Here is a 20,951-nt window from a genome sequence, read left to right as displayed (position 1 = left end):
GGGCTTGGCACACCAGGACCGCGCACATTCACATGTCCTGCAGCCAGGGGAGCTCCAGAGCAAGAAGTACCAAGTCCAGCATGCCTGCTGCACCATGGAAAGCGTTTTCCTGCCATTGAGCTGATGGTGGTGGTCCTTCACAGGTATCATGACAAGGCCACACTGGGAAGCAGAAGAGAGACTCCTCCTCTCTCAACTTAGTCACCTGGAAGTGCCCAGTCCATCCTTTTTATCTGCAGGGAGCAGAATAAGAGCAGCACCCCCAGGAATTAAGTCAACCTGAGATAGGATCTGTGTGACGACCTCCATCCACTAGCTGCCAAGGGAGCTTGCTTGGACAATACAGCCAGCTCCAAGATGGGCACCACTAATGGAGAGGATCCACCTAAAACAGAAGTAGCCCCAGCCTGAGAAGCATCTCCTTGCAAAGAGAGAAAACCTGGATGAAGATGCAGGACACTGGACCGTATGCTACCCAGATCAATCCTGGATTCTTCCCTCCCAATACCAGTGCCTACAACCACCAGCAACAGTCTTGTAGCATAGCCAGATGGGACTTCTTTGTTGGTGTGCTGGGTTGTCTTGCTATTCTTCTCCTGGTCTGTAGCATTTGCACATTTGTAGAAACATTGTGAGAAAACAGAGATGCTGAAGGAGGGAATTGTCTTTGTCGGGATGAAACGTGCCTGGAAGTCCAGAGCTAACTTTGGCTCTGGTGGTCTTCTTCCGTTCCCAGTGAGGTGGTGTTGAGATTTCCCAGGCAATGGCCCTTGCCACACAATCAGGATCGCTGGTAAAGCTTCATGATATTCTCATTATGAAGCTTTTTCCACATCTGCTTCTCCAGGTTGAAGTCGTGGTTAGCGTAGAAAATCAGACGTTTCCAGTCCTTGTCATAGTAGTGATCTGAATACTTCTCATGACCCTCCGTGATGTAGCCATAGGCACTCACCTGGGAAAGATGGAAGGCTCACTGGGGCGACGTGATGAAGGGAGCTAAGTGAAATACAGGACACAGTTCCCAAACGGGGAGGGAGCACAGGACAGGGATGCCACTCAGGTCTCCTCCAGGTGACCCTGCATGGGGGTCCAGAAGGACCAGACTATGAACACTGGCTCCAGAGAGCCTGCGGTCCTCTCACTGCCTCCCTGGGAGGCAGGATGGCCCTCAGGCCACAGGAGGCTTCACAACCTCTATGTGAACTATTCTGGGGCTGTTTCTCTTGTCTTCAATCTGCTCCTCCACAGCTGACAAGAACCCATATACCCTCAAGGCAGATGGTAGGCAGAGTTGGAGCCATGCCTGCTCTGCCCTGTTATCCTATCCCCCCTTCCACACAGTGCTGTGTGCAAGAATCACCGTGTCCTTACCCGGTCACAGAGATGGAGGGCCGTCAGCAGCAGGAAGGCCCCCGTTGTAGGTCTGTACAGCCGCCAGTAGGGCTTTTCCAGACTTTTAGATTTTAAAAACCTGCAGCAGGAGAGAAGAAAGCACAGAGCAAGCTCCTGGGTGTGGTGGTTCAAGCTGGGCACACCTTGTCCCCCTCTGGCCTGTGTTGCATATTCCCTCCTTGCAGCAGTTTGTGGCCATATGAGGCATTTCAGACAAGCCATGAGTATGCCCACGTGTGTGGGTACCGCTGCGTGCTCAGTAAAGCACAAGGCCAGCACAGAATGCTCCATCACCTGCACTGCAACCTAAGCCCAGCTCTGTCCCAGCTTTGGGGAAGTGGTAGGTCTTGAGGCAGTGGGGATAAAGAGGGGGTGGATTAAAGGATCTAGTACATTAAAGCCCACTCTTAAATCTGTCCTTTGCCTTGCAGTGCAGAAGTGGCTTTGAAGCTCCCTGGTATATCCTGCTCTCCCATCCACATGTAGGAGTAAAACGAAACATAGGAAAGGTGCAGACGAGGGTCACAAAACCTGCTAGGAGCTGCAGCGTTTTGTGCCAGCAGTTGTTAGGAACGTAGGAGTCCACACCAGGAAGAAATAGCATTCGAGCCCTCTTGGCCTTGGAAAGGACTCAAGTCAGAGGGGAGACGGCAGAACGAGCAGGGAGGTGCAAGCCATCTGGCACTGCGTTTGCCTGCTCTCAGACAAGGAATAACTCAGGTCTCAAGGAGACCGAAGGGTAAATGCAGCCAAAGCAGGGCACAACAGCGGCTCTTCTTCCCGCATCTCTTGGTCACGTGTGGCCCACAACTGGCAGATCTCACAGTGACAGTGTCCAGCAGGCTTGTGAAAAGGATTAGAGAGGCAAAGAAGAGCGGCCAGGCCAGGCAGATGGGATACTGAAAAAGTGGCTATTACCGTGTTTGAGGGCACAAACAACTCCTGAGTCAAGAAGGGATCTCGGGAGAGAAGGGCTGCTACAGAGCCTTCCTCCGAGGTGCTAAGCAATGGGGAACACGAAAGGTTGGTCCCGAACTAGCTCAACTATTCTGGCACTTTAGCAACACTCTTCCCACATCTAAAGTTGCCATTTGCCCAGGACCTCTTTTGGATGCAGAAAGCCAAACTGCCCGACAGCTGTTGCTTCTCCAGCTAACAGATGCTGGAAGTCTACTCATCACTAACATCCTACTGCAGCACCGCATAGAATTTTAACTGACAGAGCTTCACATTGATGAAGCTTACCCCCAATCTGCTGGTGTGGCTAAACTCCAGTTACAAGGGAGTGAGCTGGGAGGAGAAAGCCCAGAGACAGATAGAGATGGTGCTGGACAGAAAAAATAAGCCTGTTAGAGCACACAACCCCCAGCTCACCTGTTTTTCATGTATCTGAGGAAATCAGGGTGAACCACCAGGTATTTGTCCATTGTGAAATCTCCACTGAATCTCTCCCGGGGCCTCTGCCTAAGGACAGGAATGGGGAGACTCAGGACAAGCTCCTGTATTTCATCACAGCTGGAAAGCATCAGCCCTGATGCACTTGGTGATAAGAGAAGAACCACAAACACTTAAGTTATTCTGCAACATTTCCCAGATTATGACAAAGCCTCCATAAACTGTGTGTATTGCAGAGGAAGAGATCAGGGAGGACAGGAATATCAAAAGCATGTGTGTGTATAGGAAAAAAATCGGTGAAACCAGGCCTTCATCCATGAGTAGGCCACCATGTACAGATACCAGACCAGACAACAGCATGGGTTCATCACAGAGGACCACCAAGCTTTCTCCAAGCTCTGGCCACGCATCACTGAAATCAGCTACTTCTGGGAAAGAGGTGTATTGGTTACAGCAGTGCTCAGAGCTGTGGAGGAGATAAGATATTTCTCCAGACAGATCGGCCAGGGGAGGGAGGCTTCAACCTGGCTTTACCATGGCCAGCACCTCAGCAGGGCTGAGCACTGTGGAGAGGAAAAGGGCACAACAGAGAGCTCCACACTGAAGGGCAGAGAGGTGGGGCTAGTTTGATTTACCCGTAGTGGTTCAAGAATCCTTTCCTGATGTTCTTGTTCAGCAGAAGAGCCTTCAGCCACTCGTAGTCTCTAGCTCCCTCCAGGAAGTGAATGTATCTGACATGCTAAGAAAACAAGTGAGCATTAATGAACAGCACAAGAGAGACAAATCCTTTAAAAAACAAAAATCAAGCAGGCATCTAGGCTCGCTGAGTTTCTTGGACACACATCTTCGATCTGCAGCTTTTAACTATTCCACAGAAGCAGAATGAAGATAACATCAGATCTGCAGCTACTTCTACATGCCAAAAGGCCGGGGTAGGACTGACGCAGCTTGCCTCTGCAAATACTCACTCCAAGCCAAGCCAATGCAGGTTCCCTCACCAAGGGTAATGCTAAAGTGTTAGTTTGGCCCCTTTCCTCCTCATGCACGGCAAGACCAGAACTGAAAGCCACAGACTAACAGCATCCCGCCAAAGTTGTGCATGCATACAGCATGGACCTGACTTACTTTTCCCCATGGGATGTTCCTGAACCCTCTGTGTCCCAAGATGTTGAGAGAGGACACCAGGGAGTAGGCTGTGAATCCATAAAAGGAGGTTTTTGTTCCCACATCTTTTTCATAACCTTTGATTACAGCACCACTCACCCTGGCCGAGGAAATCAGAGGAGCAGAGTTAGCAGGTGACCACTGAAAACCCTTGCATCCATATTTTTAACAGGAAAAGACAGCATTAGTCTGGAGGAAGGGAGGATTATGCCCATTTTGAGCTACACCTCTTGATCTGCAGGAGAGCCCCTGATTTGGAGGTGGCTCTTTATGGCTCACGTGTGAACCCAGGCCCTTCCTGCGTGTTTAGGAACTTTCCACTTCCTTTCTGGTTTTTCATCTCCTCCTCCTATCAGTCATCTTGGCACTTGGGAGTCAGTGCAATACTAGAAGAGGTGAAGTCATGCAGCCATAATTATCTGCTAGCCAGAATAAGCTAGCTGTGTATCTTCTAAAAAGGAAGCCTGCCTTACCGGAAGACGTAGTCATGGGAGTCAATCTCCTGGCCCATCCCAGAGTTATTCAATATTCCTCCATTCCCCACAACAGCACAGCTGATGCATGTTGGCACACTGCTGTTGCTGTTGGCCAGGAGCAGCTGCTGGTGGGGATTTGGGGGCAGCAGGGACATGACCTCCTCCACCACTGTGAAGGAAACATGGTGGAGAGTTAGCAACAAGAGCCTTCGGGATGGACACAGTGAAACCACCACAGTTTCCACCACGAGATCCACCTAGCCTGATGCCTTTGACAGGGAGATGCTGCAAACCTCCGGCTACTTGGTATAAGGTTGGGAGTTTGATGGTCCCATCCTGACATGCCCTGAGGGACTCACGTGAATGATTCAGCTCCATGAAGCCATACGGAGGTGCAAAATGCTCCAGGCGGTCCCACTCACTGTCATTGAAGTATCTCTTGTCTGTGAAGAGCATGATGTTGGGCAGGAAAAGATCTCGCAGCCAGTCAGACTTGGCAGCTTTGGCCTTCACTGATTCAGGGCAGGTCTTGAAAAACAAAAAGAAAACAATAAGGACTGATTAGTAGGGAGCTGATAAACCTGATGGAGTGCCAGCGCTGTGCGCCTGTGTGCGAGAGTATAGGAAAGAAGCATAAAAACTCCAGTAGTACATCATCCATTACCCTCAGAGTCCCCATCACCGTGAACATCAGGCATAATTTCAGCACTACATCAATAACTAGCTGGTGGAAAGTCACCTACAAGGAAGCCAGAGTGACTCCAGGTCTCTGATACTTTCTTCTTCAGAACAACAGGCCTGCAGTGCGCACATGTTCTACTGGCTTTGGGCTTCATCAACTGATGCAAATTAGTATCTGTAGTAGGACTAATCTCAACATACCAAATAAGGCTAGCAGTCCCTGTTGGCAATGTACCTCACAAGGTCCCGGCCTCAGAGTGCACACGAACAAACACTGAGGAACAAGTGAGATCAGATCACCATTATCACTCCCTTTAAAGATAAGAAAAAGTGTGCAAGCAACTTGTTCAACGTCGTAAATGAATCACAGAGAAGCATGCGGCTGAGAAAGGAATCCAAGCCAGCTTATCCTCTCTGACAAGAGGGGGTCTCATTGCAGCTGGCAAGGGTTAGGCTGTGTGTGCAGATGGAGAGCAAACAACTCCACTGCACTGGATTTTTTGCTGAGTCAATTTGGGCTCTACTTTCTTAGACATCTTCCCCAAATACCTAACTGCAATACCTACTGAAAGACAAAACAGGAGACTGAGTGGACCCGCATGCCCAGCTCAAATCCCCAGCAATGACCAGAATGCATTGCCAAAGCCTTGCTGTGTGCTCCACAGCTGAGCTGGGCTCTCTGCTACTGGTGAGGATGACAATCCAGTCACAGCCTGAGGAGACAGCTCTCATTCTGCCTGTCACAACAGGAGTGCAGCGAGAACATTGTGGAGCGTTTCACATTGGCATCGTTTCACTTGCAGCACATTTCATGTCCAGAGACAGGGACATTCCCTTCCTGCTCAAGCTGTACTTTGTACTGTCCAAGGCTTGGTGGTACTTGTGCCTCCACAGCTAGACTGGATCAATACCAGAGGAACTAGGGAAAAGTCTGATCATGTAGGAAATGAAGGAGGTGGGAGTGCTTCTAGCCACTCCCTCTCTCTGCAGAATTAGAGATCAGGTTTGGGAGCGAGAACCAACATGTGATGTCTGGATCCACATCTTCACTAAAGACCCTTCCATGTACATTTTCTCCTCTTTTCCACATGGAGGAAGGGTTTTCCTCCACTGTCTCAGCTGTTCTGCATACCCAGATGCTCTGCAGCCTCAATTACAGTGGAGGATGTTCTCAGCTTCCTGCTATGAATTGTTGTCTGACATTTCTCTGCCAGCTCCTGCTTTGCACTTCTGAGATGGCTGCACATGCTCTGCAGCTCATCATATGAGAAGACGGGAGCACCTGGCAGTTGATGAGCAGGATCCTGGTGACCTAACCCCACTCTGTCTACAAGCGGTAACACGGGCCAGGAAGGGTAAGGTACTGTCTCATGTGGCATACGCACTCTTAGCCATGTAATTCACCCACTCCCATGTGTATTTTGGGTGCCTCAAGACCATGGGTTGCCCAGGAAGAAGGATGCACATCCTGCACCGCAGTCTAGATCATCTGCCAGGCCCTTCTGCTGTGACTCAGTAAGGCTGGGCCAGTGCATGAGCTCAAGCGTATAACAGCCAAGTTCTGCATTTAATAGTCACAGATCTTTGGATAAGAGAGGTATCTTGGTGGCCAGCTGCTCCTCTCAAGTGGCTCAATGCCAACTGAAGAGCACATCCCGTCAGCAAAAGAATGACTCGCACTGCCAAAAGGGGCAACATCAAAATACCACAAGGGAGAGAGAACTCAAAAATAGAACATCAAAACAATAAAACTCATCCTAGGATTTTTTAATTGGCCCAGTTCATCTACCTTTGCTCTCTGCATGTCTCCCAGGGCATCCTGGGCACCCTGGGTTTGAGGAATGGGATTACATTTTTCAAGAGTAGCCCCTGCTCCACCAGGAGAGGTCTGAGCAGAACGACATGGTGCCTGCAGCCCTGACAGTCCCATGGAGCAAGATCTACGTTCCCCCTAATGCCACCAAAACGACACATGGCAATGGTGGAAGATTGCAGCACTGAGACTTTAAATAGTCAAAAGGCTCATCTAAGACCACTGAGCTAGAACAGGTGCTCCTGTCCTCTGCTCACCCGCCTACACCCTCCCTCCTCCCTGAGCACATGAGCAGTGCGTAAAGGCCACTTACACCCATGTATAAAGACCTTCCTCACTCTAGAGAGTGTTACTTGCCTGTCCAAGCCTTCCAGCAACAGGGGTGATAGGGAAACGTGTTCTGGGTAAGCTTTACAAAGAGTTACCAGCATAAGATGGGGGACAGAGACCGTACTGTACAACACAACCTGCCCTATCTGCTTGCTGAGAACTTTGCTGTAGCTTACAGCTTTCCTAAAGGCCCTGTTCCTGGACCTGAGTACTTATGAGATGCTCAAATTTCATTTTAAATGAGCTCCAAACTCTCACAGCTACAAAGGAAAGGTCAAAAATATGGTCAGAACAAGAGTTCAGTGCAAAACTGAAAAGAAAAAGACAGGTTTTCAATTCCATGGCTGTTAGGACAACATGACGGTGGGCACCACACATACCATTTTGGAAGATCACATCAGTAACATGACCTACACAGGCAGAGGTGATCATGAGAACTAACCTACCGAACAACACTCCCAGCAAACAGGATCTGTAAGAAAACTTTGAAGCTGTAGCTGTGCAAGTGCTACTGCCTTCACAGGTGCAACTGTATTATTTGAGATTCTCATCTTCACCTCTATCAAAATACTTTACCTGTGCTAACCAGGCCTACAGTTGTTCCTGTTGGAGGAACAAAGCAAGACTTGTTGAATGCCAGATCTGTTATGAATGATTTGCTCTGCTGTGAGGATGGTTCAATGCATAGCAAGAAAATCCTAGATAGCAACCCAACGTGCTGGGACCATCTGAGTCGTGGAGCTCTGAAAGGGTAAAGAATCTGCTTGCTCACTACAGGTGTCTACATACAGGGTGGAAAAGGTGAATTGGCAACACCTGGGAAAGACTCTCTTGTTGATAATAAACCACAAGAACAGTAAAAAAAGTTACTTTTTAACCATCATTTCTCCAAAGGGGCACACATGTACATAGTTGAATTTTTGCCAATCTTGACAGAAAACCTTAAACATGGGAACAGTCCCCACCCTACTGTCTCCAAAACAGGCAGGTACATGCCTATCAATCCTCATCTAACCCTTTTTCTTTGACCTTATTTTGACTTTAATACAAGCAACTAACAAAGCCTCTGTTCCTGTGCACTGAGACCCTCCTCACCATCACTGCCAGCGTCACTCTTCACAGCCCAGCACAGCACAAGCGTCACTGCTGCCCCACTGCTGCCAAAGCTTTTGACTTGCTTTGGTATGCATGTGCTTGGGTGAACAGGCATACGGAGCCATTCCTATTCCTGTTCCCTCACCATGACCCTGCTTGTTTTCTTTAGCTGGGCTGCACAAAACAAAGATCAAGGCCAATCTGGGGACTGTAAACCTAAGTCTTCATAGGAATGCAGATGTTCAGTTTCCCAAGAGATCGGGTGAGAAATGGGATGCCTGTATGAAGACTGCCATTTAGTGCCAGACACCTAATGCCTGCCCGTAGGCATCACAAGACTAGGTGTGACCCAAGTTAGAGTGCCATGTCACAGGGTACATACATGCTGCATTGTGTGCCTAAGTCCCCTATGCAATATATCAAGGCACTTAAGAGTGGGACCACCTTGTAGCACAACTAGGAGAGATATTTTCCCCAGCTTCCAATCCACCTGAGCTCCAGAAAGGGCTGCTTGGGCTGACTTTCAAAGGAACCCATGGAAATGCGTGCAATTGCAGTAAGTTCCCATACTGGAGGACTGGCCAGGCTGAGTCGTACTCACGTATAGGTCTCCTTCTCTGGGTCCCAGTAGCGTCTGCATATACCAGTGAGTTGACCTACCAGCCTGGAGATCATGCTCGACTGCAAAGGGCACACATGCCCAGGGGAAAGCAGACAAGGAAGTCAACAGGGAGGCATCATTCTTGGTGAACACACACGGCCATCACACCTACCGATGGTGGAGGTGAGCTGTCCAGCAGGTACTTGTCCTCGAAATCCCACTGTGGCTCAGACCTGAAGTCAGCAGCCCTCAGTTTCTTCTTTTCTGTCACTGCAGTAGCCTGAGAAACAGGTCTTACAGTTTTCATTGGCTTTGTTTGGTCTTTGGATATGTTGTTTTCATGTGCTCCCTTCACACCAGAGGATGGTTTCACTGTTGCCTTCTCCTTGGCTCCCTTCATCCTGGGAAGTGGTTTCACTATTGTCTTTTCCTTGGCTTCTTCCACCCCTGGGGCTGGTCTCAGTGGTTTTTTCTCCTTGTTTCCCTGCCCCCTAGGAGCTGTTTTCACTGCTGTCTTCTTGATTCCCTCCAACCCAGGGCGTGGTTTCACAGTCATGTTCTCCTTGGCTTCCTCCACCCTGGCAATTGGTTTCGTCATTTTCTTCTGCTCCTCCTTTCCTTCCCAGCTTGGTGTCCTCTCAACCATATCTTGTTCTAGCCTTGTGATGTCTCTCCCCAAAGTCACCTTTAAAAAGCTCCTTGGGTTTGCATTATCAGAATAGTTTAAACCCTGTTGCTCTTGGGTGTCCACTTGTAGCATATTTGGGGCATGTTGGAAAATGTTCAATTGCCTGAATGCAATCAAAGGAAAAGCAGACACATCACACACACTTTCCACTTAACACTGAACACCTTCCAGCCCATTTCTAATGCTCTTGACTCTGAGCCCCTGTCTGTGCTTCAGAGCAACCACTGCATGTGACCACCACACTCCGAGGACTTGCCTTGGCAACTGCCACTGAGTTTCTGCAGGATGCTGTATGAATTCAATCTCATTTTCAACTTTGCCACCAAAGCGTTATTCAACTTCCCACACCATTCTGGCCTGAATACCACTTATCTCCCCACTAAGCAAATCCCAGAGGCTACATACTCCTCTTCAGCACTTGGCTCATGAAACATCCACACTGGCAGTAACTGCAAACCAGCACAGAACAGCTTTGCCCTGCACTGGGCAGGATCCGTGGCAATGTCCCCAGAGCACTGCAGGACTGTTTTGGAGATCCTGAGATCAGCACACAGCGCATACCATGAAGACAGCCATCTGGCTCTCCTCTTTGCCAGCAGAGCCAAGTGCTTCAGTGACAGAGCATGAAGATCTTCCAGAATTCAGTACGGGAGATCTAATAAGAAGTGAAACTCGTTCCTTTACCATACATCACTTCTTGAGCATTTGGGGCCAGAAGGCACTTTTTCCTCTCCTCCTCCCCCTTAGCCAGCTGATGCAATGGCATCACACAGCACTCGCCAGGTACGCATGTCTTAAGACAGGCACTTTGAAGCTATTAAAATACACTCTAAAGCTTAAAAATGTAAAATCTCTGCATTTTCAGCAATTGCCTCTAATATTGCAGCTGTCCTGTTGGTTGATTCAGAGGCACGGGCAGGTACAAGGATATCATAGGAGGCTACAGCTGCCAACAGCAGAAAAGGCACCTGCAACAAGGCTGGGCTGAAACTCAGCAAAAAAACCAAGCCAGAAGTGGTGGGGTTTTACCCCAAACATTCATTCTTATCTGCACATGCCTGGAGGGTGGAAGAGGAAAAAGGAAGGTGAAAAAATTCTGCAGCTGAGCTTTTATGTACAGCAAAGCTTTTCAGGATAAACCAGCATAGTTGTGGCAGTCTGATTGCATGACGCATTTGTTTCGGAGAGCTGTGGATTGCTTCCGAGGTGATAAATGGGGAAAAAAAAGCACCTCTGCAGATAGCAGGCTGTAGATAACAGTTCAATTGCTGCTGAAGCATCAGAGTGGTATGGCATTCATTAAAGTAATTAGGAAATTATCAACTAAGGAGGTTTTTAAAAATAATTTTGTATCAGATAAATACTTGGACCTTTCCAACACTCTTCCTAAGAAAAAAAGGTTGTGGTAAATGGCCTATCAGCTCTTCCTCTACCTCCCCTCATAATTTCAACCAAGTATGCAGCTGTTGCTTTGTATCATAGTGCTTCATGTATAAACTTATGTTACTGTTTACTGTCTAATAAGAGGAAAGATTTTATATACACACTCTTAAGTAAAGAGAAATTTGTAAGGTAGCTCAGGCAGATCTTAAATCCCTGGATGATTTTCTGTTGTATTTTTAAATTATGTTTAAAATTGAAATTAAAGGGCAGAGAACAAATGAAACAGGACAGTATGACAAACCACCACCCACCCCAGACTTACCATACTTGCTGTCTTGCAGGGCACAGATTCCACCCCAGCTCTATTACACTTCAATTCCAAATACTGTGCCAAACATACAAAGACCAAATTGTAAAACCAACGGCCCTTCACATCCAAAACCTTGCTCCCTGCAGTCAGACCCACATGGCCAGGCACTCATGCCTACACAGGACCCTGCTCTCCTGACCAGCATTTTAAATCCAGACAACTGGTCAAAGCAGCTCATCAAGTTTCAGGCTCTAGAGTCCAGCTGGCAAACAACTGTCATTTTCCTCTCCATTTACAAAGCCCAAGGACAAATAGAGGATAAAGCCATGAAAATGCTACTTTATGTATTTTATATTGCATATAAAGGTACGGAAATAGAACTGACACACAGATAACCACATACAGCTCATGTCTAGTTGTGTTTTACTTAAGCTGCAAAAATATGGGCATTTCCATTATCTGAAACTACGGCAGAATGAAATGGCTTCAAGCAGCTGGGCGTGGAGAGCCAGTTCTTATCCCAGCTCTGCCACTGATGGGCTCTGTGACCAAAGACAACTCACTTTGCTCCTCTACACTTTTTCCTTCTCCCCGCCTCCCCTGTGCAGATTCCGACCTCTCCAAATTGATAGCTGTCCTCAAGGTGTGGTCTTAAGTCACTGAAGCTGAGCTAAACTCATGCCATCTCCAGAAGAGATGTAGGTGTTCCCAGCCTCATCCCCCCCCGCCTGCCCCCACAGTATCAGCCCTGAGAGGTCCAGCTAGAAATTAACCCCACCAGGACAAGCCAGAAGAGCTTATCAGGAGAGCTGGGACCATATGAGAACTGGTGGGGATGCTGGGGAGCAGCACTTCCTATACACAGCACAGGGCACCAACATGTAAGCGAGCCATGCTTGTAGCAGGAAAGGCTCAGGTATCTGCTGTGCTCATGCAAGGAACAGTGCTTCCTGCCAACAATACTGGAGACATTTTACTGCAATTTACACTGCAATTCCCTCCACACCCATTCTTGTAGGATTTACTTGACCATTTATATAAAAAATAATATATATATATTGATCATGTCTGCATGACATTGGTCTCCCAGTATGCAGCACAGTTGTATGAGGAATCAGATATTGAACTCACTATAAATTCAATGTCCAGCAATGCAATCTGAACTAGGGCTGAATGAGGTCCTCTGGGAGCCACCAGGAAAAGCAAATACTATGTAGTACCAAAGTATGAAAACAGGTAGCCTTAGTAAAGCAAAAGCTGCTTTCTTAAACAGCTACACAATGAAACACTGGAAACTAGCAATCCAGCAGAAGCAAGTTTTTGACTGTGGATCTTCCAACACCATGCTCTGATTGTACACAATGTGGTCTGCTAAAGCAAAGTGGTCATCTAACTCAGATCAGAAGTGCAAGTTTCAGGGTAAAAAGAAACAGAGACACAGAGAGAGAAAGAAAGTGAGCACAAGCACTCTATCCAGACAGTGCATATCAGAAGGAAGCAGGTCTCTTACCTGAAAATCCTTGTCTTCAACAAGCCAAACAAGATGCAAAAGTGTGTTAAAACAATGAGCCAAATGAGGGCTCTGGGCATTTTAGGAAGCCTTCTCCTGAAAAACCACATGGTAAGATGCCTGAGAGAGACAGTGGCTCTGCTGCTGCTGCTGCCCAGAGGTGCTCACTAGGCAGTGCTTTCCAAAGGTGTGTTCAATGAGCGGGCTGGTCTTCTCTCTGGACTTCCCTACAAGAACGTGCACACCCTCTCTCCCAACATTCCCAGACACTGCACACAGATCCAATTTCTTGGACAAGACAGCAGCTTTGCACTGTTCCCGTCTATCACCCTAAGCTTACTGCAACACAGAGTGGAGAAATAAACACCTTTTACTGCAAACAATGGAAGTTTCCTATATTTTCCTTAATGCGGTTAGTCCGGTGTAAGAAGGAAACCCTTTACCTCTAATCTGGTGGAAGCATCACTGGGAACGTTTGTGTGAATTACAGAAGTAGCCATAGCTACAGTCAAAGAAATTAGCTTTCAGACCACCACCTGCCCAAGGGCTCAGGCAAGATTCTAGGCATAACCATAAACAGATCTTTATTTTCTTCTTCATGCAGTACTTGCTTGTAGCTCCAACCCAGAAGTAATCCCTGTCCCCAAAAGCTGACGGCTAGATACACATCCATTTTACCTTGTGATTGCTTTGAAACAAGTCAAAATAAGACTCCTTGCAAATCCACCATAGAACAGAGGAGTTTGTGTTTAAAGGCAGATTGGTGCTTGGGTAAAGCATTACAGGACAGAGCTCAGAGTCAGACAGTCCCCTCCTCTCTAATAAAGCTGACCTGCCTTTAAGGCAACTGGAAAAACTTCAATCCAGCATTTCACTTGTCTGAAAGGTGCCAAGTCCATCACAATCTAATCCTGCTATTGCCGACAAACTTGTTACACGGGCCTGCCTACAGCTTAGATTCCCAAGCTGGCTCAAGAGTGTGCCACTTCAGCTCTGAGCTGCTTGTACAGATAGCAACAATACACACTCTTCAGCTGCTCTTCTTTGTGAGCACTCAGTCAAGCTTCCTCCAGCACCAACTCTAGGACTGGTCTTATAATTTTGGCTTTTGAACTCTTGCCCCATCACTTCACAGGGATCACTGAGTGGCCAAGAAATGATAGCTGTCAGTTCACCACTAAAACAGGACATGGATGGATTTCAGTCTGTGGCTAGTTATAGAATTTAAAAGAACTAGATCACTCTGGTGACCCCCACAGTACAGCACCTTGAAATTCAGTTGGTTTCAAGGGAGCATCTAATATATCTGAATTTTTTATTCCACATAACACCAAAATATATTTCAAGTTTCTCATATCTGTGAATCATGCCATCATGGACAGACAGACAACTGCCTTCTACACTACTCTGGTCATTCAGGTTTTGTACAGTACAACCAGGCTTTGCTCATCAACAATGTCAGTTAAAACAAAGCTTCACTAATGCCATGCGCACACGAAACGCTCCAAGGGTAATGAATCTCTGCCACAACCCTAGGGGTTTGCACTACACTTGATTTGAGCCATGAGCATATTCAGACCTAGGATATGGTGCTTCTCGTTGATAGTAGCACCTGACAATCCCTCTCCCCATCCCACGTTCCACAATACGTATCTCATCCTCTCCTCTGCATGAAAATCAGCAGTCTGCCTGGAGATCGATCTTTGGCAGTCCAGAATACATGCCCCCACCAGCACAGGGAAGGATTAGCAGAGATGAACACCACAGCTAGAGAAACGCTTACCTGTACCAGAGATGTAGTTTTACATGCAACAGCAAAGGGCCATTTTAACTCATGGGCACCTGTTAAATATTAACCCTGACAGTTCAAGGGGAGATGGCCATATTGCTGCTTACGACATAGGCTGATTTGCACAGCTGTTATCAAAAATTAAGCTCAGATATGAAAAAAGCTTTTGTTGACAATATCATAAATCTCAGAAGCTAGCACTCACACTGTTAATGAATACACAGAGAACCTGAAGATGTTTGCTCTAAGTTACAGGAAAGCCAGTCAGCAGGTTTCATACCTACCTTGTACCCCTCCACGCATCACAGGAAAAAGCTGCAAGGATTCCCTGTAAAAGGCTTAGTAGTAGCTGCATTTCTTTATTGTCTATACTTCCTGGCAAGTTACTCTCTCTGGATTTAAGTGCAAGACATCGGTTATCAGAGGACCTAGGAGAGAAAAATGAAACAATAACACAGGTTTGAAAAGCTCTTTAAGAAACACGAGGGAAGTTGTTAGTCCAGGGTACAACCCTGCCTCCATCTAAAGCAAAACATTTCACTATTGCTCAAACTGAGCCTAGGATCAAAGGAGATCTGCTGAACAATTACAGGCACTGAGAAAGGGATCAGCCAAGGTATTGCCATATTCCTGGGCAGCCCTCATTAGCTCCAGGCAATTCTAGAGAGGTGGGCTACAGATCTGGGTGTGCAACAGGCAAGTAGCAGCTCTGTGACCACAAGATCTCCAACTGGACGTTCTTACAGGAACAAGTATCAGTTCCGAAGCACTGATATGCAGCATACATAGCAATGGTTTCATTTTAGCTGCCTTCTTTCAAGCCCTATGCACCTTCAGGCATACTGCTTGGAAGAAGCTGCTTGTGTGTGACTATAAGGCTTTTTTTGTTAATAGGGTCCCAAAGGGAAATTCTGGAAGCAGTAAAAATTTTCCTTCAACCTCCTCCATGTAACATTACTGTGAAACCAAGAGGCACAGGGGATAGCAAGATTCCAACAACCAGAAAAAGACAGCTTTCTTTGCTTTTAAGGAACTGTGCTGGCAATTGTGGAGAACATGTCTATAGTACTCTATGTTCAGGAAAGACTGTGCTTGGGGGACTATCCAAATCTCTGGCAAGCACATTAGCCAAAAGCAGGCTCGCTATGCAAAACACACAGCTTTTCACCTTCTTGATGTAAGAAAAGAAAACCTAAAAAAACTTTTCAGAGTACTGCTTTTCACCTCCTTGAAATATTATTTCATCATCCTCCACCCCTCACTGCTGAAATCAGTCTGTCAGAGCTCAAGTAGCCAGGCTGGTTAGCTCAAATATGAAGCCAGACTGGGAAATGGGGATGTATTGTAACTCCTCAGGGATGGCCTGGTGAAAACTGAGGCCAAGAGCAGAGCTGCTGCCTTGTAAAGCTCTGTAAGAATTAGGATTCCTGGGACACATAGGGCTCCCAGCCCCCAGACAACTACATCCGTAGTTACATCCTGGACAGATAAAAGGCAGATTTGCCTTTTGGGTTTTTTTCATAAACAAACTTTATCTCCATTAGATCTTAAGCTGTGTGTGTTGTGGGCGTCGGCTAGAATCTGAACTATGCCAACAATTTATCTGTGTGCACCTTCTCCGGAGGGCTGCGTATCAAATCTTGCTTGCTTGCCTGTGCCCTGTGTGATTTTCACTTTCCCATAGCTCTGGGCGAGGGAACAGGGCATCACAAGATGTGCTTTAAGGACAAAGCTACTCTACGAATTGATCAGGCTTCACTGTAGGACAAACTTGTCTTTCAGTGATGTCCACAACATACCAAAACCAATACTTGACTGGAAGCCTGTGGAATAAGGACCTGCTAATGAAGCTGGGGATGTTTGGACCTCTTCACAGTATTACTTGACGATGTAAGAACTGAGTGAGTTATAACTGGGAGAGAAAAAGAATGACATTGCCTGCAGCATGTGACTGCTCAGCGCTCATGCCTGTGGGTTAGCAAAGGCTAAGCTAGCAAAGGCTTGGCTTAGAAATGTTAGGTTCTTGTTTTCCCCTCCCAGTTCAGTAGTCATCTTCAGAAGCACATGCTTTCTGGCTGGGAATCCAGGGGGAAAAGAAACTAAAGAGCAAGCTCTGCGCAGCTATTTGTCTTGCTTTCACCAAACAAAACTGATAGCCCAACAGCTCCCAAGCTTGCCTTAACTCCACACTCGCTGGCCATTTTCCAGCAAGTCCCTTCTCTTCTGTGCCAAACCTTCTCTCAAAAACACTGAACAAACATGCAGAGACAACAGCATTTATCAGGGCAAAGCCCCCACCCTCTTCTACTGCTGCACTTACAAGAACACCCACAATTTTGTCACAGAGAAAAGCCTCAGAGAACTGCACCAGGAGGTGGGGAACAGCTTAGTGAGCCAACTAGTCTGTGTTCTCCAGGGGCTGAAGTGCCTGTGGAAAGAAAAAGACAGTGACTTTCATGGTGGAACACTGGTAAGCGCCTCCTCAGTGTCCACAGAGGACAGCTGCAGAGAATGCAAAACTTGTTGGTTTTTCATTAGCACTGCTTTGGCTGCTTGGTATCCAGCCCCTCCCAGCTAATGCCCCAGTAAAGAAACTACCTTGAATCTATGGTGTGACAGCAGATGATACAGGTCCAAGCTTGAGTATTTCCCCCTCACCCACATGGTAATGGGAACATAGGCAGGCTCCTCCAGCCAGCTCCCATGCACCAGGGAACGTCCTTGCCTGGAGCAATCACTGGGAGACGGGCTATAAATGCTCTGAATTTGCCATATTACAGCCTCTGGTCACTAGAACTTGTTTTAGTTCCTTCTGCAAGCACAGTGACTACTCAGCTTTTGAGCATGTTCCCTGTGGCCACAGCTATAGGTGTTAACCTCTCTGCACTGAGTGAAGCAGACCAGGACTTCCATCACACTACTTTTCTGCTTCTTGAGCTCTTCACCATTCACCCCATCCCACTCAAACTGCAACACTGAAATGGCTCTGGTCCTGGCGTTCCTTTCTCAGATACACAAAGCTGAGAAGACTGATAAGCCACTTCATTTAAAAGAATAAAAAAAAAAAACCCAACCAGAAAAATACACTTCCAGCAACAATGGCTGGAAACATCAGCTGGAGTTACACAGGCTGGAAAGAACCAGGACTCCTTTATCCAAATGCCTCCCTCAGCAGCCTTTTGTCTGTGCCTCCCCAGCAGGAAGCCTAGCATATCACCCAAGAGCTGACAGACAAAGACAAAACTGACACCGCTTCAGGGCTGATTTGGGTTATGGGGTTTTTTTCCCCTTTAAATTCTGTTTGATGGAAAGGAAGAAAATATTCTGTTCCTTGACTAGGAATCTCTCAGAGAGCTGTTCCCCCAAGGAACAGGGCAGTACTGCAGACAGGTGAGGAGATAATTTATTAAACTCATGGCTAGCTGGCCCCCCCATCAGAAAAGCAGCCTCTCCAGCTCCTGTCCCTGACAGCTGCCAGGAGCCTTCCAGGACTCTCCGCTGCTCAAGAGAGAAACACAAGAATCACAAAGCCCAAATGCCTCTCCGTACCCCTGGCAGAAAATGCAGACATATTATCTCAGCACTTCACGTCTGGCTGCAAAAATCAGGCCCCGCAGAGATATGAATTACAGAATCACATCTGTGCAGGGGTCTACTAATTTTAGAGCCAGAAGTGAAATATTTCCTGCTAAAGGTCTTTCCCATAGTATTCCCACTGACTTAACATCAGAAACCATCCCTCTTGACATCTGGCAGGACAAATGTGCCATTTGGCATCCTTTGGGTTGAAAAGTGCTACAGGAATGCAAGATGTAAGCCTGCTTCTTGAGTGGTATAAATCATCGTGTCCCTGACTTACACTTGGAAAAATGTGGCCTCACAGTGCCTTCCTCTCTGTTCTGAACAGACAGATGTATTGGAGAAGTGCAGTCACATTTTTAGCTGAAGGAATAGTAGAGCCACAGGGTCCTGTGAGAAGCAAGATGGATTTACTGCTGGAAATCACATGCTTCTCTTCCCTTCTCTCTCTTTTGTCTATTGTATGCTATTTAAGAGTTCTTCTCCTGCTTTATTTGGATACCTAGAGGGTCCTGTGCTACTTATCTCCATCCTCCTCCTATTAACTTGACAGAGGCTTTTGCCAGCCATGGAGCGAAGGTAATTCTTTGCCACTCCATTTGCACAACACCTATCAACCTCATACTGAGAAAACTCCAGGCAAAGTAATTGCCGGGCAGGAAAGCAGCACACTGTGCTATTGCAGTGGAAATGTGAGATCCTAGTGCTCAGGGAGGGCATGCCATTCTCTGTTGGTTCCCTGGGAGCTGCTCAGCATCTGTTCAATCTGGGTTTGTCTCACAGGCCTGAGATCTCTGGGAAGGACACTCCTGTTGCACAGTCTCAGCCGGCAACGAGCGGATCAGCCAGTCTGTTTCTAACAATGCTGCGCAATGACATTATTCATCTCCTCCCATAAGCTGCACTTCTTAAAAATGGGTGTCAGTCTAGTGAAAAGTGTGGCACGGAGAATTCAGGCAGGACATACACTGAGTGTGTTTGTTCCTAGCTCTGCAGCTTGCATCTCAAGCCTTGTGTCCCCATTTTTAGTTACCAACTGAGAATGATCAGGCCTACAACAGGAAGAGTCTAAGCTGTTTGTTAACAGGATGATGTCAAATTCAGGTGGTGTCCAGTCCTTGTGATAATCCCCATTAGCCTGCTCTTACAGCTCTCTCCTCTCTGTAGTGGGCATTTTGCACTTGCTGAGACACTACGCATTCATCTAGAATGAGTTACACTGCACAGCCACAGCAACAAAAGCTGGAAGAGACGTTCTGAAAGGTCATCTCATGCAGCTCCAAGCTGCAGTGATATCTAAACCAACCCTGTGACTCCAAGCAGATCTCGTTTGGGGCTTGGCTATCTTTCAGCGCTTGAGGTTTCTCCTCCCTCTCCCTAAGCAATCTACACCACTGTGTCATACTCCACTGACCATCACCTAGGGCACCCACTTTGCTCCACCCCACCTTTCAGCTTGGTCAACGTTTGAGTTCATATTCACCCCTTGATATTGTAACCATCAGTAAACACAAGCCCAGTTAACTAAAATAATGGAGTATCTGAAGAGTAAATGCACAAAACAATCAAAAGCAAGAGGACACTGACAGCCCCACAGAAAAATAAGGACTCTGCAAAATTACTCTTCTGGTTGTTTAACGACGTGTGCTATTCTGTGAAACCATATGGTAAAGCGCTCTGAGAATCCGAGAGCAAATAACAAGAGCCCTTGGGTTTATAAACTTCATGTAATTTACCCTAAAGCGCTTGCAAATTACCTTACTGTGTTTCCTTCAGTTGCTACTGAAAGGCAGTCATTGCTGAGAGGAATAGGACAAGCCATGCTACAGCACCACACGCTTTTCCAGACAGAAGGTCTCTGAAATAAACAGAAAGGAGACAGAGCAGCAAAAGGCAGTTAATCACATGAAAATTTAACCAGGATGATACCAACAATCCTGCTTTTGCCCAGAGCTACATGGGTATCTTTGTTTTCAGCTTCATCTAGACACTGGTGGCTCCACCACAACATCCTCAAAACCCTGATGGCTGAAGGCACAATGCTGCAACAGCTCACAAGTCTAAGGTGGGCTATTTGTTCTGCCACTGCCAAAGTATTTCACTGTTGTTCAGGAGGTCAATCTATTCAAAACGTTTGGATATGTCAAGCGCCCCACAAACACATTAAAATAACTACACTGTTTCATGAATGGAAATTCAGGTCCTCCCCAAAATACAATTTGATTTGAGAATTAGCTTTATCTCACTCATAACTCACATCTACAAAACACACAGTGTCTCCTTCTCTTTCAAGATAAATAAGTGGCGTTTTACTTACGGAATTTCACATGGTTTGCTATCTAATCTATCCAGGAAGGAAAAAAAAAAAATCAAAACTCCCGTCTTGTCATGTGGTTAGTCCTTGGGTTCTCTGTTATCCTGTAACACAATTTACTGCCTAGGAATTGCAGCTGAATTGTAAGGCAGTTTTCCTAGGCGGCCAGTTCCTTCAGTTGTTTACTGTTCCCTGTAGAATGCTATATTCAGCCAGCCTTTCGCTTCTCTCAATATCAGCATTCGACAAGGTCTGGCCTTATAACTTCAAGTAAACCAGAGGACTGCAGTTCCATTTATGCATAAGTAAGTAGTGCATGCTTACTAAAAAGGCCATTGACTGTACATACCCCAGGCGCAAGTTTATCTGCTACAAACTTTGAAGTGCACCACTGGTCTGGAAAGTCAACAAAAATGGTGTCTTAAGGCTGC

The 20,951-nt window shown here is 46.8% G+C and overlaps 1 protein-coding gene across 1 annotated transcript; it reads right to left on the bottom strand.

The window, feature by feature from the left end:
• Window positions 1–781: 781 nt before the first annotated feature.
• ST6GALNAC1 (ST6 N-acetylgalactosaminide alpha-2,6-sialyltransferase 1) lies at window positions 782–12,948 on the bottom strand. The gene is made up of 9 exons (XM_009816869.2): window positions 12,839–12,948; window positions 9,120–9,738; window positions 4,787–4,955; window positions 4,425–4,596; window positions 3,913–4,051; window positions 3,423–3,526; window positions 2,767–2,856; window positions 1,372–1,471; window positions 782–952 (listed from the first exon to the last, which is right to left on the bottom strand). The coding sequence occupies exons 1-9, from the start codon at window positions 12,946–12,948 to the stop codon at window positions 782–784; spliced, it is 1,674 nt and encodes a 557-aa protein (XP_009815171.2).
• Between the last annotated feature and the right edge of the window lie 8,003 nt (window positions 12,949–20,951).

The sequence above is a fragment of the Gavia stellata genome, chromosome 22, assembly GCF_030936135.1.
Source record: "Gavia stellata isolate bGavSte3 chromosome 22, bGavSte3.hap2, whole genome shotgun sequence".
Taxonomy (NCBI): Eukaryota; Metazoa; Chordata; class Aves; order Gaviiformes; family Gaviidae; genus Gavia; species Gavia stellata.
Note: the sequence above shows the minus strand (reverse complement) of the source record. Positions and strands in the feature narration are given on the sequence as shown.